The 21,956-nt window shown below is 42.4% G+C and overlaps 1 protein-coding gene across 2 annotated transcripts in view; it reads left to right on the top strand.

Annotated features, from left to right (window-relative positions):
- LOC127369678 (cadherin-18-like) overlaps positions 1–21,956 on the top strand; it is a 183,710-nt gene that overhangs the window by 103,015 nt on the left and 58,739 nt on the right. For both annotated transcript variants that reach the window (XM_051411257.1, XM_051411248.1), the window contains exons 5-6: positions 14,170–14,337; positions 19,647–19,834. In XM_051411257.1, coding sequence (XP_051267217.1) covers positions 14,170–14,337; positions 19,647–19,834 — 356 coding nt within the window. The remainder of the gene's footprint in view (positions 1–14,169; positions 14,338–19,646; positions 19,835–21,956) is intronic.

The following is a 21,956-nucleotide window of genomic DNA, read 5'->3' as shown; positions in this document are numbered from 1 at the left end:
GGAGGACACATGATTGTTAATGCAGACATTAAAGACTCTATTAGACAAATAGGAATGAAACCAGTTTAAAGCTGTACCAGAAATGCCAACCCAGTTCTGTAATCTATTCAGTAAAATGGCATGATCGATGGTATCAAAGGCTGCAGTCAGATGGAGAAGAATAAGGATGGTGCTTTCACCTTTGTCAGCATGCATAAGGATGTCATTAGACACTCTCAGTATGCTGTCTCGGTGCTATGTTTTTGGCAAAAACCAGATTGGAATGTATGTTGCTTGGCAATTACTGGCACTACAAAATCTCCACGAGAGGAGATCAGGGTAGATGATTGAGTCAACAAAGCATGTGACATTGACACAGGATGCTGACGGCAATCTCCTATGACTGTTCATGTCTTATCTCTTACCAGCAGTCAGTGTTGTTTTCTTTTAACCATGATCACAATCCTTCCCAGCCCTTAAGCAAGTAGTTATAGTTGCCAAAATGTAACCAACATTTAACCATAGAGGTGAATCATATGGGTTCTTTGAAAGATGAAATCCAAAAGATACTGTCAGGACACAAGGGAATAAAAAGAAGGCTGAACACAAATCCACCACTGTGTATAATTCTCCAGGTCTGTTGGCTTTAGGGATGGGGACGTGTTTACCTCGCGATACAGCTGGATCACTAATCCATCTTCCCAAGCTTCAAGTTGTGCATTCGGACCAATCAGAGTCCTTTGAGGAACAGCTGTGGGCGTGATTTAATGCTAGGTGTGTGTAACGACGTGTGAGAGAAGTGACAACAACACGGCAGCCGCTAAAGAGATTAGCATAGATACTGCTAGCATCAGTTCTATCAGAACTGGAGAGTATTTCTTAATAAAAGAAGAAAAAAGAACGAAACTGAAGGCTTTTCTTCATGGAAAAGATCTTTTCTCTCTTCTCCCGACTGGCTTCAGTAAGAGTTTGACTATGTTATATGGTTTGTTGATCTGATTGGTGGAAGTTTGCCCGTGATAGACAGATGGTTCATCCGATCACCTGGCGAGTATTTTGTGAAAGAGCCTGCCATGTTCCAAATGATTTACACTGATTTCCCAGACGGTTTTGCGTAAAAACCATCTGCCACAGTCAGGGTAACATGAAAATCCTTCCAGACCCTACAGTCTCTTTACACTTTTCTCTTCTCATGTCTCTGTCTGTGTCGGGAAGTGTCTTCTGCAGAGCCCCTGCCGTCATCTTAGCCACCGTGAGAAGAGGAGATATTTTTTCTTTTGCCTTTTTCTCTAAGCATTCAGGTCTACATCTGACCCATTTGTCTACCAAGTAAAATCACTGATTGTAAAGATAGTTGCTACATGAGGCAATAGACCATTCATTAGAGTTTGTACTGGTAGGAGATCACATTGTTACATTTTAATGCCTGCATTAGACTCTCAAACAGCCTGGAAACGATTGATAAACTCTGTTCCAGACTCCATTGGTCTTCAGAGACACTGTGCAACAACACTGAAATTCCCATCGGGTAACATAGCTGAGGCTTTTTTTTCAGTCTGGCCTGTGTCTTTGTCGACTCTATTTTAGAAAATTTTGCCAACAGGGCATTGGCAAGCAACATTATGGTTTAGCACTTAACATTAGCACTTATTTTTTTCAATTTGTGAGCATAAGGCTTCATCTTGCTTTTGTCTTTCATCTTTTATCGTGACTGAGGCATCAGGGGAAGCAGGGGGAGGCTCACATTTAGAAACGCTCTTTTGCAATCTCTTCCCATTCTGCAGCCCATTGACATATTTAGTGATAATACTAATCAGAGTTCCAGGCTGTTTCAGTAATTCATTTTTATCTTTTTAAAAAAAAACAAAACCCCCAACTGGTCATTCTTTTGTTGAAGTCTAATCTTATATTGAGATAATTTACTTTTCTTCATAAGAAAAACTTAAATCTTTGAGCTTCACAAACAGAAAATTCTAGAGTTTATTTACTCAAATAATTGCAATTAAAAATATTAAATTATTAACTGTTTTTAACTTTAAAATTGATCAATTATTTTTGTTTCTAAAATGTGAAGATGCAAGGTTCTCTCAAGAAGAAAAGTAATCAGTATTATTGTTAGTGTGTTTGACTAAAAAATTAAAAGTTTGATTTTTTGCCTTCCATGGTGTCCACTATGTTCATCGGTCTAAACATTTATATTAAAGGTAAAAGAAAAGTTCTTGCTTGTTTTGCTATTAATTCAGCAGGAGTACCAGGTTGGATTAGTGGGACATCTTTCTTTATTTTCTGTCACTCCTGTCTTTTGGCTGTAGGTCTTTGAGTGTTTTTGTACGATCAAATTATTGATACCAAAGCCTTGAAGAAATAACGCCATATGGTAGAGGTAGACACAGTGTCAATGCCAGTTGTCATCCATAATCATTATGAAGCTGGAGCATCTCCAAGTTCTTCAGCTTGTCTGAGATCCCTCAGCTTCCTTATTCATTTTTCTATGAACTTGTAATAAACCAGAAGGATCCTTTAAGTGCCTTACACTGTAAGCTAGCGCAGAAACATTACATTAACGCAATGCTCTGGTGAATGCCAACAAGGACATCAGTGACAAATGGTGGGTCTGCTTCAAAGCTCACCAGCTATACACCAGACTCTCTGGATCAGGCCAGGGTTCACAGGGCTTTACAAACAAGTGACTGTATGTGGGACAAGGCACTGTGCAGGCCACAGAACGGAAATAATACAAGTGAAAGAAAGAGAAGTCTTAAATAGTTTTAATATAGATTTTTAACCCTTTAATTACTTTCATCATCTCACTACTTGACTAAATCTAAAGCAGATAAAGCAGCTCCACCTCGAGCACCTACAAGAGTAAAATACTGCTTACATATATACATATAACTAACTTCCCTCTCACCCTCTTGGGGTGGTATCTGTGTCATCCTCAAGCTCAGGTCCTCTACCTGAGGCCTGGGAGTTTGAGGGTTCTGCGCAGTATCTTAGCTGTTCCTAGGACTGCACTCTTCTGGACTGAGGCTTCTGATGTTGTTCCTGGGATCTGTTGGAGCCACTCCCCCAGTGTGCCATAGCATCGTTGTTGTAGCTCATTGATCTCTAGTTGTGATAGGAGTTTTCGATTGCAGATGTTGGAACACTGGGCTAACAGCTGTTTCGTTGTTAGCCTTGATTGTGGGTTTTGAAGTAACGATTGGTCCCACATTTGCTCATATAGTAGCATTCCAACAGTTCCGTTTTCTGCCCTTGTCCATCTATGGATGGTTCCAGTAGCCCATTTCTCATCAGGTTGCCGAGCTGGTCTGACATTTTGTACTCTCATGTTGCTGAGGTAGGCCTGATACATTAAGGATCTTGCCCAAGGATCCTCACTGGGTGCAGTTGTATTTGCCCCTCACTGGCAGCAATTATATATATTATATAATGATTATAGCTTTAATTAGCATTTTTGAGCCAGGATTTGTACTTGTAAATTAGTATTTTTACATTGTTGAAAAGGTACTTTTGCCTCAATTATCAGTGATATCTTGAAAATAACACCCTTCCAAACAATCTGAAATCAGTTGATTTCCATCAGTCAAATGTTATTTCATTCTGGAAACAGTAAAATGTAAAAATCCCTGTTTTATGTGTTGTTGTGTGAACGCAGACCGGCTATGCATGGAGGTCTGAATGATAACAAGAGCAGTGGTTCTCAACCTCGGGGTCGGGTTGTTGCAAGATAATTTCCGGGTATCACCACATGGTTGTGGCGAATAAAATAAAATAACATATTGTGGCAAGCAGCGCGGAACAAGAGACAGGAAGCAGCTAACAGCGATGTCAACCCTTTAATGACCTTCAACACAGGGGACAAGAACTCAAAACCACTTTATTATATAGGCTATATACTGTTAACAGACCCTGTTACCTCAGCAATATGAGGAGGTATTTCTATCTGTTCTAGTGCTTTTAGGCCTAAAGCAAACATGATGACTGTGAAGGTGTTATTTCAATAAATACAAAAATGTAGTTGATGAAGATGATGGAACAAACTGATTCTTTCTTAGCTGCCAAGATAAAGTGGTTAGCCTCACAGCAACAAGGTCCTGGGTTTCTGTATGTAGTTTGGATGTTCTCCCCAGGGTTGCGTGGGTTTCCTTCAGATGCTCCCCACCATCAAAAACATGGATGTCGATTTCTCCAGTCAATGCCTTGACCAAGGCACTTGCTCAGATCTCGAGTTGGTCCCCCGGGCGCCATACTGTGGCTGCCCACTGCTTAGGATGGGTCAAGTGCAGAAAATGAATTTCCCTACAGTGATCAAGAAAGGATAACTTGACTTAACCTTACTTAATTTAAAATCAACTTTTCTTATGGTACTGACTCAGCATTCCTCCATAACATCATCCAATAATGAGACAAATCCATCCACAAAATTTAAACAATTTAAATTAAAAATTGAGCCGAGATATTACAGGGATCTGCGTTTTTTCCAGGTTTTGTGGCCACCATAGTTTCTCCTACACAGTTGAATGGTGAGCAGTATTTAGCTAGATGCCACTAAATGCTAATTACTCATCCTTTAAGTCAAATTGTACTTGTTCTTTAATATAGTGATACTGTTATGAACAAAGGCTCCTCATAGTGCTCCTAATGGCATTTGCAAGAATCCACTGGGCCTGAACAAAAACAACCAATCAGAGCACAGAAAGATATAAAGATGCTTTCAGTTGGACACTTGAAGACAGTAGATTGTTGCCATTAGGAGCACTAGAAGGAGCCAGAGGAACCATATGCACATACAGGGTCAGCTGTGGCTCAGAGGTAAAGCAGGTGGTCCACTAATTGGAAGGTTGTTGGTTTGATCCCCGGCTCCTACCCGCTCCCGCCAAAATCCTCACGCTTCCCATTTTTCCTGCTTGTAACACATCAACTTTGAGGACAAAATGTTCACTTGCTGCCTAATATACCCCACCTACTGACAGGAGCCATGATAACCAGATACTGTGTGAATACAGTGTTATTCACTTCACCAGTCAGTGCTCACAGTGGTATTGCTGATTGGTGTATATATTAAAAAATAGATAATAGCAAAAGGGAAAAAAAAAGAATTATTACATATTTAAAGAAATAAAATGAAAACACAAAATAAATCAGGGTTGTCTCGGATACTATAACTGATCCTCGCATACAGGGGTGCCACAAGGGTTGGGTGAAAGTCATGTTGGTTGGGCCTGTTTGTCACCCTGCTAGTGATGCGTGGGTCGGGGTTTTTTCCAACCTGCGGGTCCCGCATTTATTTAATAATTTGACGCGCTCCATCCCGTCCAACCGCATCTATTTTCACAACCCGCCCACCCTGCCCCTCCACTATTAAATACACGTTAAATATGTCATTAAATAAGGCTTTTATTTGGTCTTACAAATGTGCTTGAAAACAGCCTTTCGAGTGGCACTGGAAACTGGCAACAACAAATTCAAATCTTAATAAAAATAAATATATATATAGACGCTTTTGTGATGTCAGGTCGCAGGTGGATTTACCCAACAGTGTTGTTAAGAAGTAGGCTGTATTGGACATATTTAATCCTTAATGACCTGACCCACCCGCCCGCCAATAAAGTTAATGTGAGCCGTGCTAAGGGTGGATAAATTAAAACACAAGTGCCGACAACGCCACCTAGGTTTAACTGAGGCCTAGGACCTCTTAGGATCACCAAATTAAAGTTAGGGTAAACAGGTTCTTTTATGTCGGGGGAGAGCAGTAAACAGTGTTATTTTTAAAACAATGAGTACAGCCAGTGGAACACAGTTGAACACAATTTATTTTAAAATAAGTAAAAACAACTAAAAGCTCTACCTTCAAATAAACTAAACAAAGAACACAAACAACTAAAACCCAGCTAAAATAATGTGGCACGGATGGAGTGGGAGGTCAACAACGGCAGTCGCGGGTCTCTGGTGGCGACCACCTGCTCTTCACCTGGCTCCGCTCTTCGGCAGCCTGTCGAGGGAAACTCAGGGCCAGTCAATGTCCTTTAACAAGGCACAACTTTATATATTACACACTACACAAACACCGGTCTGAAACGGGACTTACGCGGGAGGGAGAAGTTTTACCTTCTCCCAATTATAGCCGCTAACGGTCGGTGTTCGCTCCGGTGTCTCTTCAGACCTCTTCCAGTGCGATGATCTGCTCTGTCTCTCTGTCTGCTTCCTGCTGTCCGGCCCGTTGTGACCTCCGTGTCCTCCCTCGTGCCCTCTGTGTCCTCCTCGTGCCCCCCGGGTATCTTCCATAGTGTCCTTTTTATCCAAGAACAGTCACTCCCCTCTCTGGGTGCCAGGTGTAAGTCCTTATGCTTGATTAAGGTATGTCTCCGGTGGGGAAGTAAAACCAACGTAACACAAACACACTTCAAAATAAAAGCATGCAATAATAAATAAGACAAAAACACAGCAAATTCAAAGTAAAAGCATGCTTAAATAAAATCAAACTTCCCCCCGTGACATCTCCCCACACTTTAAAGTTAGCAGTCCCTGCAACATGTTATGAGTCTCTATAACGGACTGGAGTTTGTCCAAAGTTTACCCTGGTGGAGCATCGTAGGGCACCCTCAGGTTCCACATTCACAGGCGGTATGGCTACCGGTGCTGGAAGGAACCCGTAGATCATGGGCTGAATGGGTCCCTGCATCTGGACAACCGGCTCAGTGGTTGGTAGCGGGACTTCGGTTGGGGGTACTGTACACACCTTAAGTGAGTTCCTATGGATATTTTGTATTCTGCCACCCTTCTCTGGCTGAATCTTGTACACAACCCCTGTATCCCCCACCTGCTCCAACACCACCCATGGCTCTGGGTCCCACCAAGTACACAACTTTCCTGCCCCTCGTCTGTTCCTATCTCGCACCCACACCCTTTCCCCCGGTAAAAGTGGTAACGCTTTGGCCCTCTTGTCATAGTGCTGCTTGTTCTGGGTGGCTGCACTCTCTATTCTTTGTTTAGCCAGGCTATAAGCTAAGGACAGTTTCTGCTGGTGGTCTTGTACCCACCCACCTACATCGTGCCTCATCTGTTGGGGACCTACACCTAATCCTACATCAACAGGAAGTCGCAGGTGTCGCCCAAACATGAGGAAGGAAGGGGTATACCCAGTCGCACTGTGTGTGGTGTTATTATAGGCGTGTGTCAGTTCGGGCAGATAGTCGGGCCAGTGAAATTGCTTAGACGTCTCTAAAGAGCGGAGCATATTTAACAAGGTCTGATTAAAACGCTCTGCACTGCCATTTCCTGCGGGATGGTAGGGAGTTGTGCGGCTTTTAGTTATACCATAGGTATCACAAAATTGTTTCATAAGTGCAGATTCGAAATTAGGTCCCTGGTCAGAATGGAAACGGGCGGGGCAACCAAATGGTTGGATCACATGGGTCCACAGGGCCTTTACTGTAGTCTGAGCTGTTTGATCTCGAGTGGGAATAGCCCAAGAAAAACGGGTAAACAGATCAGTAGCAACAAGAATGTTCTGGTAGGTGTCTGTGGGCCGACCTAAGGACAAAAAGTCCAACCCCACCACTTCTAAGGGGTAGGATACTGTGAATGGATTTAGGGGGGCCTTAGGCTCCACCCTGTCTCGCTGCAGGTTACAGGCAACACAACCCTGCTGCAACTGACGTACCTCCCTCTCCATATCAGGCCAATAGAACCGCTGACGGATCCGGTTTAGGGTTCTCTCCACACCAGCATGGGCAGCGGCTTCATGGATCCTCTTCCAAACTTCTTGGCTCCTAGATTCTGGACACACAATCTGGAAACACACTTCGTGTGTGTGCGGGTCAATCATTTTACGACACAGTATTTTGCTTTTAACCTGAAGTTTTCGCTTTTGTTGCAACAGTCTCTGGGCTCTAAGGGACAATGTCAGGCGCTCTGGTCTCGTCGGTATCATTTGGGTTTCCACATACCTCTTAATGATTTGAAGGTCCGCATCACCAGCTTGTGCCTCCTCCCACTCTCTGCCTGTCCACTCCTCTTCACCTCCCTCAGGGGTCAGTTCAATGGCTGCCGTGACTGGAACGGTTTCCAGCTCAAGGTTTTCACATGAGGCATCTGCAGTCAGTGGGTTAATTGGGAACCGAGACAGGGCATCTGCATTTACATTACTTTTACCTGAGCGGTACTTGATGTCATAATCGAAGGAGGCAAGCTGTGCGACCCAGCGCTGTTCCACGGCACCCAGGCGAGCTGTCTGTAAGTGGGCCACAGGGTTATTGTCAGTGTACACCGTGAATCGGGCTCCAGTCAGATAGTCTTTAAATTTCTCGGTTACTGCCCACTTAAGAGCCAGGAGCTCTAGTTTGAAAGAGCTATAATTTGCATCATTCCGCTCTGTTGGGTGTAGGCTGCGACTGGCATAGGCTATCACTCGTTCTCGCCCTTGTTGGACCTGGGCCAAGACTGCTCCCAAACCATGATTACTGGCATCTGTGTAAACGAGGAATGGCAGGGAGTAATCAGCATATGCCAAAACAGGTGTTTGTGTTAAAGCTGCTTTCAGGTGATCAAAGGATGTCTGGCACTCTGAGGACCACTGTACCTTTCGGATTTGCGACTTTTTATCAGCAGGGATGCCTGTCAGCAGTTGGTTGAGGGGGCGTGCAATCTTTGCAAAGCCAGAAACGAAGCGTCTGTAATAGCCAGCTAAGCCAAGGAAGGCTCGTACCTGTCTTACAGTGGTGGGGATGGGCCAGTCTTTTACGGCTGAGATTTTGTCTGGATCAGGACTCACCCCTTTTTGGTCCACCACATGGCCCAGGAATTTCACTTCCTTCTGCAGGAGTTTGCACTTATCCAGGCGCAGTTTCAAGCCATGCCGCCACAGTTTGTTAAACACCTCATCTAGCTGCTGTAGATGGGAGGAAAAGTCAGGTGAATAAATGATAATGTCATCCAAATAAACCAGTAAGGATTCTGACAATTGGCCATTTAAACATTGTTGCATCAGACGTTGGAAGGTAGCTGGCGCATTGCACAGGCCGAAGGGCATACGCTCAAATTCATACAGCCCCAGCGGTGTGGTGAAGGCGGTCTTCTCCTGGTCTTGGGTGTCCATCTCAACTTGCCAATAGCCACTGGCTAAGTCAAGAGTAGAAAACCATTCTGCTCTGGTCAGACTGGTCAAGGTTTCTTCAATCCTGGGCAGGGGAAATGCATCTTTATGAGTTATTGCATTTAACTTCCTGTAATCCACACAGAATCTCCAACTGCCATCTTTTTTCTCACCAGTACTATGGGTGCCCCCCATGGGCTACAGCTCTCTTTAATGACACCTTGCTCCAGCATACCTGAGAGTAGGGATTTCATCTCTTTATACATGGCAGGGGGAAGAGGTCGATGTCGTTCTCGGATAGGTGGTGCATCACCAGTATGGATGCGATGTTGTACCAGGTCTGTACGTCCGAAGTCCTCATTGTGCTGTGCAAACACCTTCTGCCATTTCAGCAGCAGGGCGCGCAGCTCCTCCTGTTGCTGCTCAGACAGATCAGGCCTGTTGGAGAGTTCACTCACCCCTATCGGCAGCTTCTGGTCCTCCTCGTCAACTGCAGCATTTACCAGTGTCACTCCAACAACACAATCACCTTCAAGGGACAGGTTAAGGTCGCAGGCTCCATGTACATCCGCTTCATCCACCCGGGACAGTTTGCCAAGCTTCTGGTACCGATCTAGCATCAAACAGTAGGGGTGTGGGTTAAAAACTCTCACAGGGACTCTGCCATTTCTTATCACTGCTAGGGTCCTGGCCACCCTCACACTGCAAGTCTCAGGCAGCGCTTCAATTAGGGCACAGTAATCTTTTCCCCCCAGGCTCATCCGAGCCCGACCCCACACCAGTACTTCACTCTTTGGGGGAATTTTGATGACCCGTCGGCTGGCTGGCCGCACGTACCCCAACATCCCGTCCTCTGTCATGGTAGCCTCAATGTGTCTGCATGTAGCAAATGCATCCCTCCAAACCCGCTGTCTCTGTAACGTCTGTGGGGGGGGAACAGACCCTCTGGGACATTTAAAAAAAACAGTCCAACAAGCAGTAACAACATTCATTCCAATGATGAGTGGGTGTGTACAGTGTTCATCCTTCACAATCACAATTCCTCTTCCAGGTATCTTAGCACCCTCTAGCTCCAGATCTAATACGGCATAGCTCGTATAAGGGATCTCCAGGCCATTTGCGGCCTGTAACTTAAAAACTATAGGAGCCTTTCCAAGCTTAGCTTGGGTAAAATGTTGCTCAAAGAGGCTTTGCTGCATTAAGGTGACCTGGGACCCCGTGTCTAATAGCCCCGACAGTGTAACTCCTTCAATGTTTACGTCTATAGTTGGACACCTTCCAATAAATGCTTCAGTGGGCCCGTTTTCTTCTGTTGTACTTTCAACCCCTGCCCCTCGGACCTCAGCAGCAGGGAAAGCTAGTTTAAAGCCTGCCGAGCAGTAGTTGGCCTCCTACAAAATCTAGCTATGTGGCCGGCTTGTCTGCATTGGCGGCAAATGGGCCTACCTTGCTCATCCCAGGTGTTCGTCTGGGAAACTGATCGTTGTCGCTCCCTATAGGGCTGTATTAGGGGCTGTGGTGCAATAACAGCTGGTTGAAGGAGCGGTTTAATCTCTCGCAACAGTTCCTGGGTCAGTCCGGTCATCTGAGATTTCACGTCTTCCATGATCTCTCTTTTCAGGGTCTCTCTCCAGCTGGTGTCCTGTGATGGAGGAGGCACATTTGGTTTATACACAGAAGCACAGATTACCTCCGGTTGGGGGTTCCCATGTTCTGTATCAAGCAGCAGCGCCTCCTGTCTGATTGCAGAAAAAGTTTCATCAGGGTTACGGCGGGCATAGACCTTCAGGGCCTGAGCCAGGGAACTTTCACGCAGCCCCAACAGCAGCTGGTCTCGCAGGACTGTGTCAGGGGGAGTTCCATCAGGGTCATGTTGCCGCAACCTGCAATACAGCTCTCTTAGTCTTAGAATGAATGAGGGCACAGTCTCGTCTGGTCTTTGGACACAACTAAAAAACTGAGACCTTAACACTGGGGCGGGGGTTCTGTCTCCATATAGAGAGTCCAAATACAGAAAGATTTTGCGTACTCTATCCCTTTCGTCATCCTCTAAAACACTGACCTGCCGTTTGGCTTCCCCAGCTAACGCACCCAACACAATGTCAATTTTTCTGGCCTCTGCTAGCTCTTGCGCTCCAAGTAAGCCCTGTATTTGCTCCTTCCAGTCATGATATTTCAGGTCACAATTTGGTCCTTTAAACTTTGGCAGCCAAGGGGCACCAGGATATACAGGCATCATCATATTCACTGTTTTAAAATACACCACACTGCTCTCTGTACCCGATCCTGCCGACAACGCCAAAATGTGAGCCGTGCTAAGGGTGGATAAATTAAAACACAAGTGCCGACAACGCCACCTAGGTTTAACTGAGGCCTAGGACCTCTTAGGATCACCAAATTAAAGTTAGGGTAAACAGGTTCTTTTATGTCGGGGGAGAGCAGTAAACAGTGTTATTTTTAAAACAATGAGTACAGCCAGTGGAACACAGTTGAACACAATTTATTTTAAAATAAGTAAAAACAACTAAAAGCTCTACCTTCAAATAAACTAAACAAAGAACACAAACAACTAAAACCCAGCTAAAATAATGTGGCACGGATGGAGTGGGAGGTCAACAACGGCAGTCGCGGGTCTCTGGTGGCGACCACCTGCTCTTCACCTGGCTCCTCTCTTCGGCAGCCTGTCGAGGGAAACTCAGGGCCAGTCAATGTCCTTTAACAAGGCACAACTTTATATATTACACACTACACAAACACCGGTCTGAAACGGGACTTACGCGGGAGGGAGAAGTTTTACCTTCTCCCAATTATAGCCGCTAACGGTCGGTGTTCGCTCCGGTGTCTCTTCAGACCTCTTCCAGTGCGATGATCTGCTCTGTCTCTCTGTCTGCTTCCTGCTGTCCGGCCCGTTGTGACCTCCGTGTCCTCCCTCGTGCCCTCTGTGTCCTCCTCGTGCCCCCGGGTATCTTCCATAGTGTCCTTTTTATCCAAGAACAGTCACTCCCCTCTCTGGGTGCAAGGTGTAAGTCCTTATGCTTGATTAAGGTATGTCTCCGGTGGGGAAGTAAAACCAACGTAACACAAACACACTTCAAAATAAAAGCATGCAATAATAAATAAGACAAAAACACAGCAAATTCAAAGTAAAAGCATGCTTAAATAAAATCAAACTTCCCCCCGTGACATTAACATTTCTTGACCCGACCCAACCCGACCCAACCCGACCCAAACCCGACCCGCGGGTAACCCATGAGACCCACGGGTTACGTGTCGGCCCGCGCATCACTACACCCTGCGCACACCATGCGAGTGCATATGAAATAAGAGGGAGTGCATGATGTGTCAAAATATCCTGTTTTCAGTGAAATTGAGAGCTGATGATGTCCTCCAGAAAGGGAAACATGTTTCGAGAACCAGGCAGCTCACACTACAATGAATAATGTATGGAAAAAGACAGAATGGCAGGAATATATGGGCATCAAATCAGTTTCATTTTCAGTTTGTGAAGGTGTAGAAATCCTCACGTTCACTAGGACGCTGGTAAACATGCAATCTATACCCCGTGATTGATTATTTTATATCAGTGTGGAAGACCGCTGTATTGATACAAGGCGTGTGTGTGTGCGATATGAAGAAGAATATGCAGTGTGTGTGAGTGTTTTACCGTCAGATAAAGAATAAAAGCTATAAACATGAGCTACCATTCCTAGCGGCCAAATCATATTATCATATTTTTTATATTACAGCCAATCGCTCTCCCTCCTGCAGTTGTAATATGTGCTGTCACCCTTCATGCTCCAGCCAGAATGCTGACTGAGGATCTTAGACTCACTTCATTTTTCCCTTTGACAGATTCTTGAAATACAGCAGCAGTCTATGTGGGTTTATTTCCTCCATGATAATGCAGAATTGTCTTCTGGATCACTGCTTTTGTCACCAAACTTAATTTGAATATGTTGGATTTATCACTAATGTTTCATCTTGCATCACGCAAACCACATTTTCTACACTACGACATATTTGAGCAACAGCTGCGCTAATACAGTTTTGTGTATTAAGGTGTGTCAGCACATACATCAAAATAGTTAAATGAATGTATAGTTATGATAATATATGATAATTAAATTATTGAAAAATAATTTGTACAGTCACTGCCACATATATCCAGTAAAGTAAGCTTAATTAAAGTGATTTGTGTTTTTTGTGTCAGTGGGTTCAGTGTTGTCAGCACTGTGGTTTTAGATTATGATAAGGAAATGTGTCACTACACTGTCATATGTCACTGATATATTTTATTATTTTATGTAAATGTGTTATTAATATATGTAATGTTTTGAAAATATTTCTTAAGGGGATCTATTGTCAGAAATGGAATATAATGTTCATAGGTATGTTTTCATTAGTGTATAATCACCTGAAAATAAGAACTGGTGTGCTTTTGTTACCTTAGAATGAGCTGTTCTTATCTACAAAAGATGCAGGTCACCTTTTATGGAGTCTGCCATGTTGAATAGGGTTCAAGTGCCCTGGAAAACCTAAATATTTAGAGACAAGAATTCCAGTCATAAAACTTTAAAAACAAAAACAACAAAACGACTCAGATTTTAAGTCAACTGTCTTCACAAAAGTTTTAAGTCAAACTCAAACTTAATATTGACATAAACTAAAAAAAGTATTGTTGAACTCTAATCTTACATTGAGATCATTTTCTTTTCTTCATAAGAAAAACTTAAATCTTTGAGCTTCACAAACAGAAAATTCTAGATTTTATTTACTCAAATAATTGCAATTATTAACTGTTTTCCACTTTAAAATTAATCAATTCTTTTTGTTTCTAAAACTTGAAGATTCAAGGTTCTCTCAAGAAGAAAAGTAATCAGTATTATTGTTAGTGTATAAGAGTTTGACTTAAAAAAAAAAAGGTTGCCTTAAAATTTTGAGTTTTCTTAACCTTTTTTTGTTTACAGTGTGTAGTTGCAGACAGAATAAGTCATCATTAATAAGTCCTCTGTGAACCAATGGCTATAAGCAAACTGTTATTTTCACATATTACTCCAATAAAATACAAATTTCTCTCCTAATCTCTACCTCAGGTATCATCCGCACAGCGATGTCCAACATGGACCGTGAGACCAGAAACCACTATGCCGTACTGATCCAGGCCAAAGACATGGCGGGCTCTGTCGGAGGACTGTCTGGATCCACTACTGTCAACATCACCCTCACTGACGTCAATGACAACCCTCCAAAGTTTTCACAGAGTGAGTGATCTCTCTCATGCACAGTTTTTTTCTCACAGCACCTCATCTTCGTGCTTCAGCTCTTTCTTCACTTTTAGTGTGCAGTTGCTCTTTTATACCTTGGTTGTTGTTGTTCTGGTTTTATTCCTTCAGAGAAATATAGATGTCATCATGATACAGAAAAGTTTCACATAATCCTTTTTTATAAAAGTGTGGAGACTGTACCTGTATTATTGGACCGCAGCTCCTGTCAAGTGATATTACATGAAGTAAATAAAAAAAATTGTTGTTAAGGTAAGTCTGAGTGTGAGTGTGAAAACACCAAGGATATCCAGTGTGCAAACTGTACAACGGCTTTCAGTGGAGCTCACTTTCTCTACTGTCGTGGGGGATATATTTTCTGATATTTTCTAATCTAAAGTTAATGATTGGGCTGTCACACTTTAGTGGTGATGGCAAGAATAGCAGTATCCTTTTTAAAGTGAATTAGGGACGAGTCACCCTTGTGCACAAATAATATATCAATAGTAAGTTTACACATAATGCAAAAATAGATATATACATGGCAAGCATGTTGCTGTCCCTCCAGGAAGTTGCCATCACAACAATTAATGCAAATTCAACCAATGCCTGTCTCACTGGAACAAGTTGCCTTCAATTTTCAATGAGCTATTTCACTTTCTCCTGCAATTTCATTACAGGGAAATGCCTAAAAACATCTCAACGTGCATTGCAATTGTCTAGAAAGATAGAAATCAGACATTTTAGGCCACACAATTTCACAAATCATGTTTTCAGGGGAGCTCATGTCTTATTAAGAGGAGCCGAGCTCCCCCTGACTCCCCTGTAGTTCGCACCATGAGGATCTCCATGAGGAACACCACATATGCATGTGGCTTGTGAGTTAAATTGATCTGAACAGCCGGCCACACATTTTACATTAGCAAAAGAAGCACTGCCATGTCTGCCTGCGTTGTTTCCATCCTTTAAAGGTCCAGTGTGTAACATTCATGAAGATCGATTGTCTGAAATAGAATATAATATTCTTAGGTATGTTTTCATTAGTTTGTAATCACTAACTGAACTGGGCCCTCATTAAATTATGGAATAATTTTTAAAAAAATTTTAAAATAGGCCTACTTGTGGGGGAAAAAAAAGTGTAATATTTGAGTTACATAAAAGCTTTTTATTAGTTTTCTTCCTAATTGTCCTTGAAATAGTGGTCAAGAACCCCCCCACCCCCAACACAAAAATGGTTTGGCCACTGATCGAAATTTGATGTTGTGGTTGATTTGAAGTTCAGTACGCTAAAAAAGTCCGGTCAGCACAAGTCCGGTGCTCAGAAAAGGAAAGAAAAGAGAAGAGAAGAAGAAAATAAAGAGGCCTTAGAGATTTTGAATATTTAAAAAAAGGTGGTGACGGTGAAGCTGGAAATAGTAAAGTTAACGTAGAGCAAGGTAAGAAACAGCACAGTCAACGTTTACCAGCCTTGTAACGTAACCTAACAGGCCAGCTCTAATGTTAACATCCATCAGCTTAAAGACTGACACAACACGTTATCTGACAGAAACAGTTGAGTTTGGTAGCTCCGTCAGAGAGAATGAGACAGAGAGGAGAGAGATCCAGCTGCAGGCAGGTGACAGAGAGAGTGATGCAGGAGGGGCCCGCTGCCCCGCAACGGAGGGACAGAGTCAGGCTACCGGTGAGAGAGAGAGAAAGAGAGAGAGACAGTCACAGTGGAGCGGGAGGGGCCCGCTGCCCCGTCGGAGAGTCTGAGGATGGATCAGAGACTGATCACACATTTAATTTCAGTGATACTGCATTATGGCCAACTAGAATGACCGACTCTGATAGAGTGAACGTCGTACGTGTGATGGCGCCTTTCTCAGAGAGGACAAAGGAATTGCCAGCAGATGCAGAGGGCAGGGAATTCTCAAACTTATTCCACATCCCACAATGGAAGGGAAAAAATGGGACTGGATAGTATATAGCAGCTCAAAAAAGGCCTTATTTTGCCTACCATGCTTGCAGTAGAGAAAAAGTCAACTAGTGCACTAAATTCCAGAAATTTACAGAAAGCTTTATGAGAGATTTCCAGAACATGAAAGAAACCATGCACACAAACAATTGTTATTGGAAGGAGAGGAAGAGCAGAGGAAAAGGAGAGATCTGGGCGTGGGGGGGCCCATCTAAGATTATCTCGTCCCGGGCCAGACTATCAGCTGGCCTGCCTATGGGTATATGTACCCCCATTTGAGAAACACTGTTTTAAAGATACAGTTTGTAGGATTTAGTGGTATCTATTTGTGAAGTTACAGATTTCCAATAACTCAAAACCACTCGTCAAAACTGCAGTGGCTGTGAAACTAGAGCCAGTGTTTGGTTTGTCTGTTCTGGGCTACTGTAGAAACATGGTGGTTCAACATGGTGAACACCATGGAAGGCAACTCATGGCGTAGGTAAAAACGGCTCATTCTAAGGTAACAAAAACACAACAATTCTTATATTCAGGAGATCATACACTAATGAAAACATACCTATGAATATTATATTCCATTTCTGAAAATAGATCCTCCAAATGTTACAAACTGGACTTTTAAAGAGCAATTTCTCTCACTTTTGGCTCTTTTACTGACTCAGATAGCTGGTTCTTCTATTTTATCTTCTGGTGCAGAACATTATTTTGAAGCCTGCTGTGTTATCTTGAAACAGCTACTGCAAATTCTACAAGTTTAGCCACTGCTTATGTTACTGTTTGATTTAAATGTGGAACATTTCAAAAATCGCATCACCAAACTTCCAGTACAGATCCACTTTACCGCAGGGCCAAATATCAAACACTAACACAGCTGTTCTGAGTGTCCTGAGACTCTCTGGTCCCGCTGATACCCACACTATGTGATTAATAACCTTAACACACACTCACATTGTGCTTTACAATTACAGCTTCAGGCCAGCATGAATATAGTATTATGTAAATTAGAGTAGTAAACATGTCAAGAAATGTTACATCACAAATGGCATAGCAACTCAACTTACTTATCTAATATGTACACATTTATTTTGTCTCGTATTCAAGGACACAGAAACTCCCTCATACAGCAGCAAACCAAAAATGATTTGTGTGAAAAACATTTCATCCAAGAATATCATGAGCACACCCACCAGAATTGTCTGTACTGTGGCCAAATATGAATAATAAGATCCAAAGGACAGAAAATGGCTAGAAAGTAAATTTGAATGTTATACACAATCATTGCTTGGTAGGGCAGAATCTTAAACATATAATATCTAACATTTCCACATTAAAATGTACCTATGTTATATATGTTGTTGAGTTCTATATTGACATTATCCCAAATGTTTCCAACAAAAAACAAAAAACAAACCCAGAGCAATCTGTCATTTTATTCAGGTAAGGACTGTTTCTAAGTTGCCTCTAGTTGTTATAACTTCTGAGTAACATGGCAGAGAGTGAGAGGAAGCTGGCAAATGGGGCTAAACGTATAATAAACATGAATTAAACTTTAATTTATGTAATTTGTGAACAATTTCTGCCTGAGCCAAGTCAGAGAAATCTTTTTTATTTATTATTCATTAATGCATGTTACTAACTTCACTTCTTCCCCAGAGTTCTTGTGCTTTCTCGCCTCGCAGGTTCTCGTGGATCCTGGTGGAGCCTCCTGTCATGGTCCTGCTTGACTCCTTTCTAATATTGCTGATATTATTGTTATTATTATTACTATTATTAATACAGATACTATTATTACTATAATCTCTGCTCATTGTCCCCCATCGTTGTTGTCGTCGACGTCATCATCTTCTTCATGTTCATCATCATCAGTCACTACTATTAGTGTAGCTCTCTCTCTCTCTCTCTCTCTCTCTCTCTCTCCCCCAACTGGTGAGTTGAGTTCGGTCTAGACCTGCTCTATTTGAAAAGTGTCCTGAGATAACTTCTGTTATGAATTGGCGCTATACAAATAAAATTGAATTGAATTGGAAATTGAATTGAATTCTAAGGTTATGGTGGTTGTTTAACAATGAAGACAACAACTCCCAATGCCCCATGGTACTTTGTGATGGTAAATTTAAATGGACTTATATAGCAACTTTCTACCACTCAAAGTGTTTTACACTACATGTCAAATTCACCCATTCACACACATTGATACACTGCAAGGTGCCAACTGCTCACCAGAAATTAACGAATCCCATTCACACACATTAATACAGTGACGGCACAGCATCTGGAACAATTTGGAGTACAGTATCTTGCCATGCCATAGGAGGAGCTGGGGATCGAACCACCCTTCTGATTGGTGGCAGCTTGCTTTACCTCCTGAGCCACAGCCACCCCATCAAAGTTGTCATCAAACTATTTCTTATTGTTTTGATGTAAGAGAGACGTAATGTACTGAAATAATGTCAGGTATGTATTTAAGTTACATCAGATCCGTAATGCACCTTACGATCTTTTCGGAAAGTTAACCAAGTAGCTTTTCCTAAACCTAACCAAACTGCAACTGTTTATTGTTGTCTATACATGAGAGGGGTCATATTTTGAACCACAGGGGCGAGAATGTGTTGTTGGAACAGGCTTGTATTAGAATCAGGTCATTTTTTCTCCCTGTTTTTATTTGCTGTTAATGAGAACTCCACACTGCATGTTTAACTGTTGATTTGTGACATTCAGGATAATCTTCCCTTAGTACAACAGATGTCATACTCACTCTGTTGGTTTCACTTTCTGTTTCTTTTCTTTTTCTGTTGTTTATCCACTAATTAATTCTATTTGCTTCTATTCTGCTTTTTCTTCAATCCCCATCAAGATTTTGTCAGTGAAACTGAACACTCACTGCACAGAATCTTACATTTTAAGCTTTCCTACAGCTTGAATAACATAATACTGGTAAGTGTTGACTTTCATTGCCAGCAGCTTAACAGTGATCGGAAAAGCCCCCCCAATGCAGAATTAGTGAAGTATTTCTTCACCTATTTCTTCTTCTTTTTTTTATCTGAGAATGTGTGTTCTGTAGTTAATGCACTCTCATCTCAATGATCAGCACTTTGGTCACTAAGTTCACTGACTCTGACAGCTCTGAGGACATAATAAACAGTGTAAACAAAGCTCTGAGCCTCCAGAGGAAATCTACAGGTTTGAGGGAGTAGCAGGGATTCCCTTGCTCACTGTCTTTAAAGCTGCTTGCTCTCAGTTTACAGCCTTCACATGCGAGCTCCAGCAGACTCCACTGGATGTCACCTATAAGTGAGGTGTCATCTTGTTCTGCCCTGCTAAGTAATATTGAAATGTTGTGTTGCTGTTGCAGAGAGCTACCAGCTGTACGTACCAGAGCTGGCTCCAGTGGGGAAGGCAGTGGGTCGGATCAGAGCCAACGATGAGGATGAAGGGCAGAACGCTGAGATGACCTACAGCATCTCTAATGCCGATGCAGCTGCCATCTTCAGCATCACCACAGACGCTGAAAGCAGGGAGGGAATCATTTCTCTTAAGCAGGTATGAATCAGAGTTCACAACACACAGGCCGACGCTTATGCTACTGTACTGCAAGTACATAATGTGTTTCAAATGTGACTCTAGTCTCTTTGGCTTGTGCTTTCATTTAGTCTTGTCATGGCAGCCTAGTCTGACTCCAGCTCCTGGATTCCAGAATACAACCTTGACATCTGTGGTTGAGACATGCTATAAGTCACATTGTGCAACTGTCACTGCTTTTCAGTTATATATAAAATCAAAACATGCAGCTTCGTTTCATGATGGGTTATGATTGGCAAGTCAGATCACAAGGATCAAGCAGTTGTGCTTTGCAAGGCAAAGTTGTGCACCAAGTGTATTTCCTTATTTCAGATGGGAGTTACTGTTACTATATTGCAGTGTCATTTGCCAACCTAGTCTCACTCCAAAGTCGAATACTGCCGCTTGGTCAGTACCCCACTGCTACAAATCTAGAGCCCCCCCAATGTCAAAGTCAGGTGAGGTTGTATAAAGAGCACATTGAGGTGGTGGTCTTGGATGAACACAGGACTTTAACCCAGGGGACTGCTGTTTGTGTGTTAAAGTATGGATCTGTACGTAAATATTGATACTCATTTCAGCTGATTACTTGCTCAACCATAGTATTTAAAAGGTCCAGTGTGCAACATTTAGGAGGATATTTTGGCAGAAATTAAATATAATATTCATAGGCATGTTGATCACCTGAAAATAAGAATATAATATTTTATTATATATATTTTGTTACCTTGAGCCATTTATATCTACAGGTCGCCTTAAAAAGGAGTCTGCCATGTTGAGCCACCACGTTCCTACAGTAGCCCAGAACAGACAAACCAAACATTGTTTGGCACTGTGTTTTACTGTCACTGCAGTTTTTCCTTTGCGCTTGGAAGTGCACTCTGCATGTCCAGAAATTACACAAGATGGACGCTTATAGTGGCATACAGTGAAGAGTCACTCCGACTGAGACTGTGTTTTAAGAACATACATTTCTGCACTGTTGCTGCACATATTAAAGGAAGCATTTCACTAATTATTTCGAATTAGATAAATGGAGAGGACATGTTTTATAAAATATTGTTTTCTGATGGACTATTAATCTATTCTTTTACTCAGTGGGCATTAACAATGGCACAAGAAGTGTTCACAGGGATCCAAAATCAGCTCAGTCTAACAGATTGATCTTGGAGGCGCTTTGCTCCCTGAGATACATTTTATTAACTTATTTTGGGCAATAAAGAGAGACACAGTATTACAGATATTCTGCCTTCAGAGTTTGAACAGTTTTCTTCTTATTTTCAAACATACTGAAGTGACCTGTACAGGAAATGGAATTGGATCAAAGCCAGCATACACGGCCAGTACTCCTAGCTTCAGCCAAGCCTAAATTCTTTGAGACCGAGTGTGTCTGATTTGCCTCTGCAGCCTATGAACTATGACAACAGGGAACCCTGTACTCAACAGAATTAAGCATGTCGCTGGTTTTTCAGTGCCACAAGTTAAAAGTGGTTTTGATTTCCTTTGTACCTTTCCTCCAACTGCTCTAAAACTTGAAAGCAGAGGGAGTCCATAATTGTTTCTCTTTTTTTTCACCCCCACAGTTTGAAGTTTCCTTTTGTCAGCAAATATTGTATCACATTTGTTCCAGGGATGTCCGACTTCTTTGTAAAGATTTATCAATAGGTGTTCTTATGCATTCATTTCTTTCTTTTTAGTGGGGGCATCTAACAGGATGTGAATGTAAAGACTATGAACTTGCATTGAAGGTTACTGTAAATGGTAAATGGCTGCATTTATGTTGCAGTTTTATCCAAAGTGCTTTACAATTTGCCACTTGGTTACCCATTCACTCACAAACACACAGACGGCAGCGAGCTTGCATGCAAGGTGCAGTCTTGGGAATCAAACCACCAAATGTGTTGATTAGCGGACGACCTGCTCTCCCTCCTCTTTTTAATTGCATACAGAAAGAACATCGAGTATCTTCAGAAAAAAAGTATGATTCAGAGATGCTGAATAGGAAAGACATATTATGAATGAGGAAATCAGTTGATTAGTGCCCGAAATCCCTAACACAAACCATTTGCTGTCAAGAATGTACAGCAGAAAAACAATAATGGTG

Source organism: Dicentrarchus labrax, unplaced genomic scaffold (assembly GCF_905237075.1).
Source record: "Dicentrarchus labrax unplaced genomic scaffold, dlabrax2021, whole genome shotgun sequence".
Lineage (NCBI taxonomy): Eukaryota > Metazoa > Chordata > Actinopteri > Moronidae > Dicentrarchus > Dicentrarchus labrax.
Note: the sequence above shows the minus strand (reverse complement) of the source record. Positions and strands in the feature narration are given on the sequence as shown.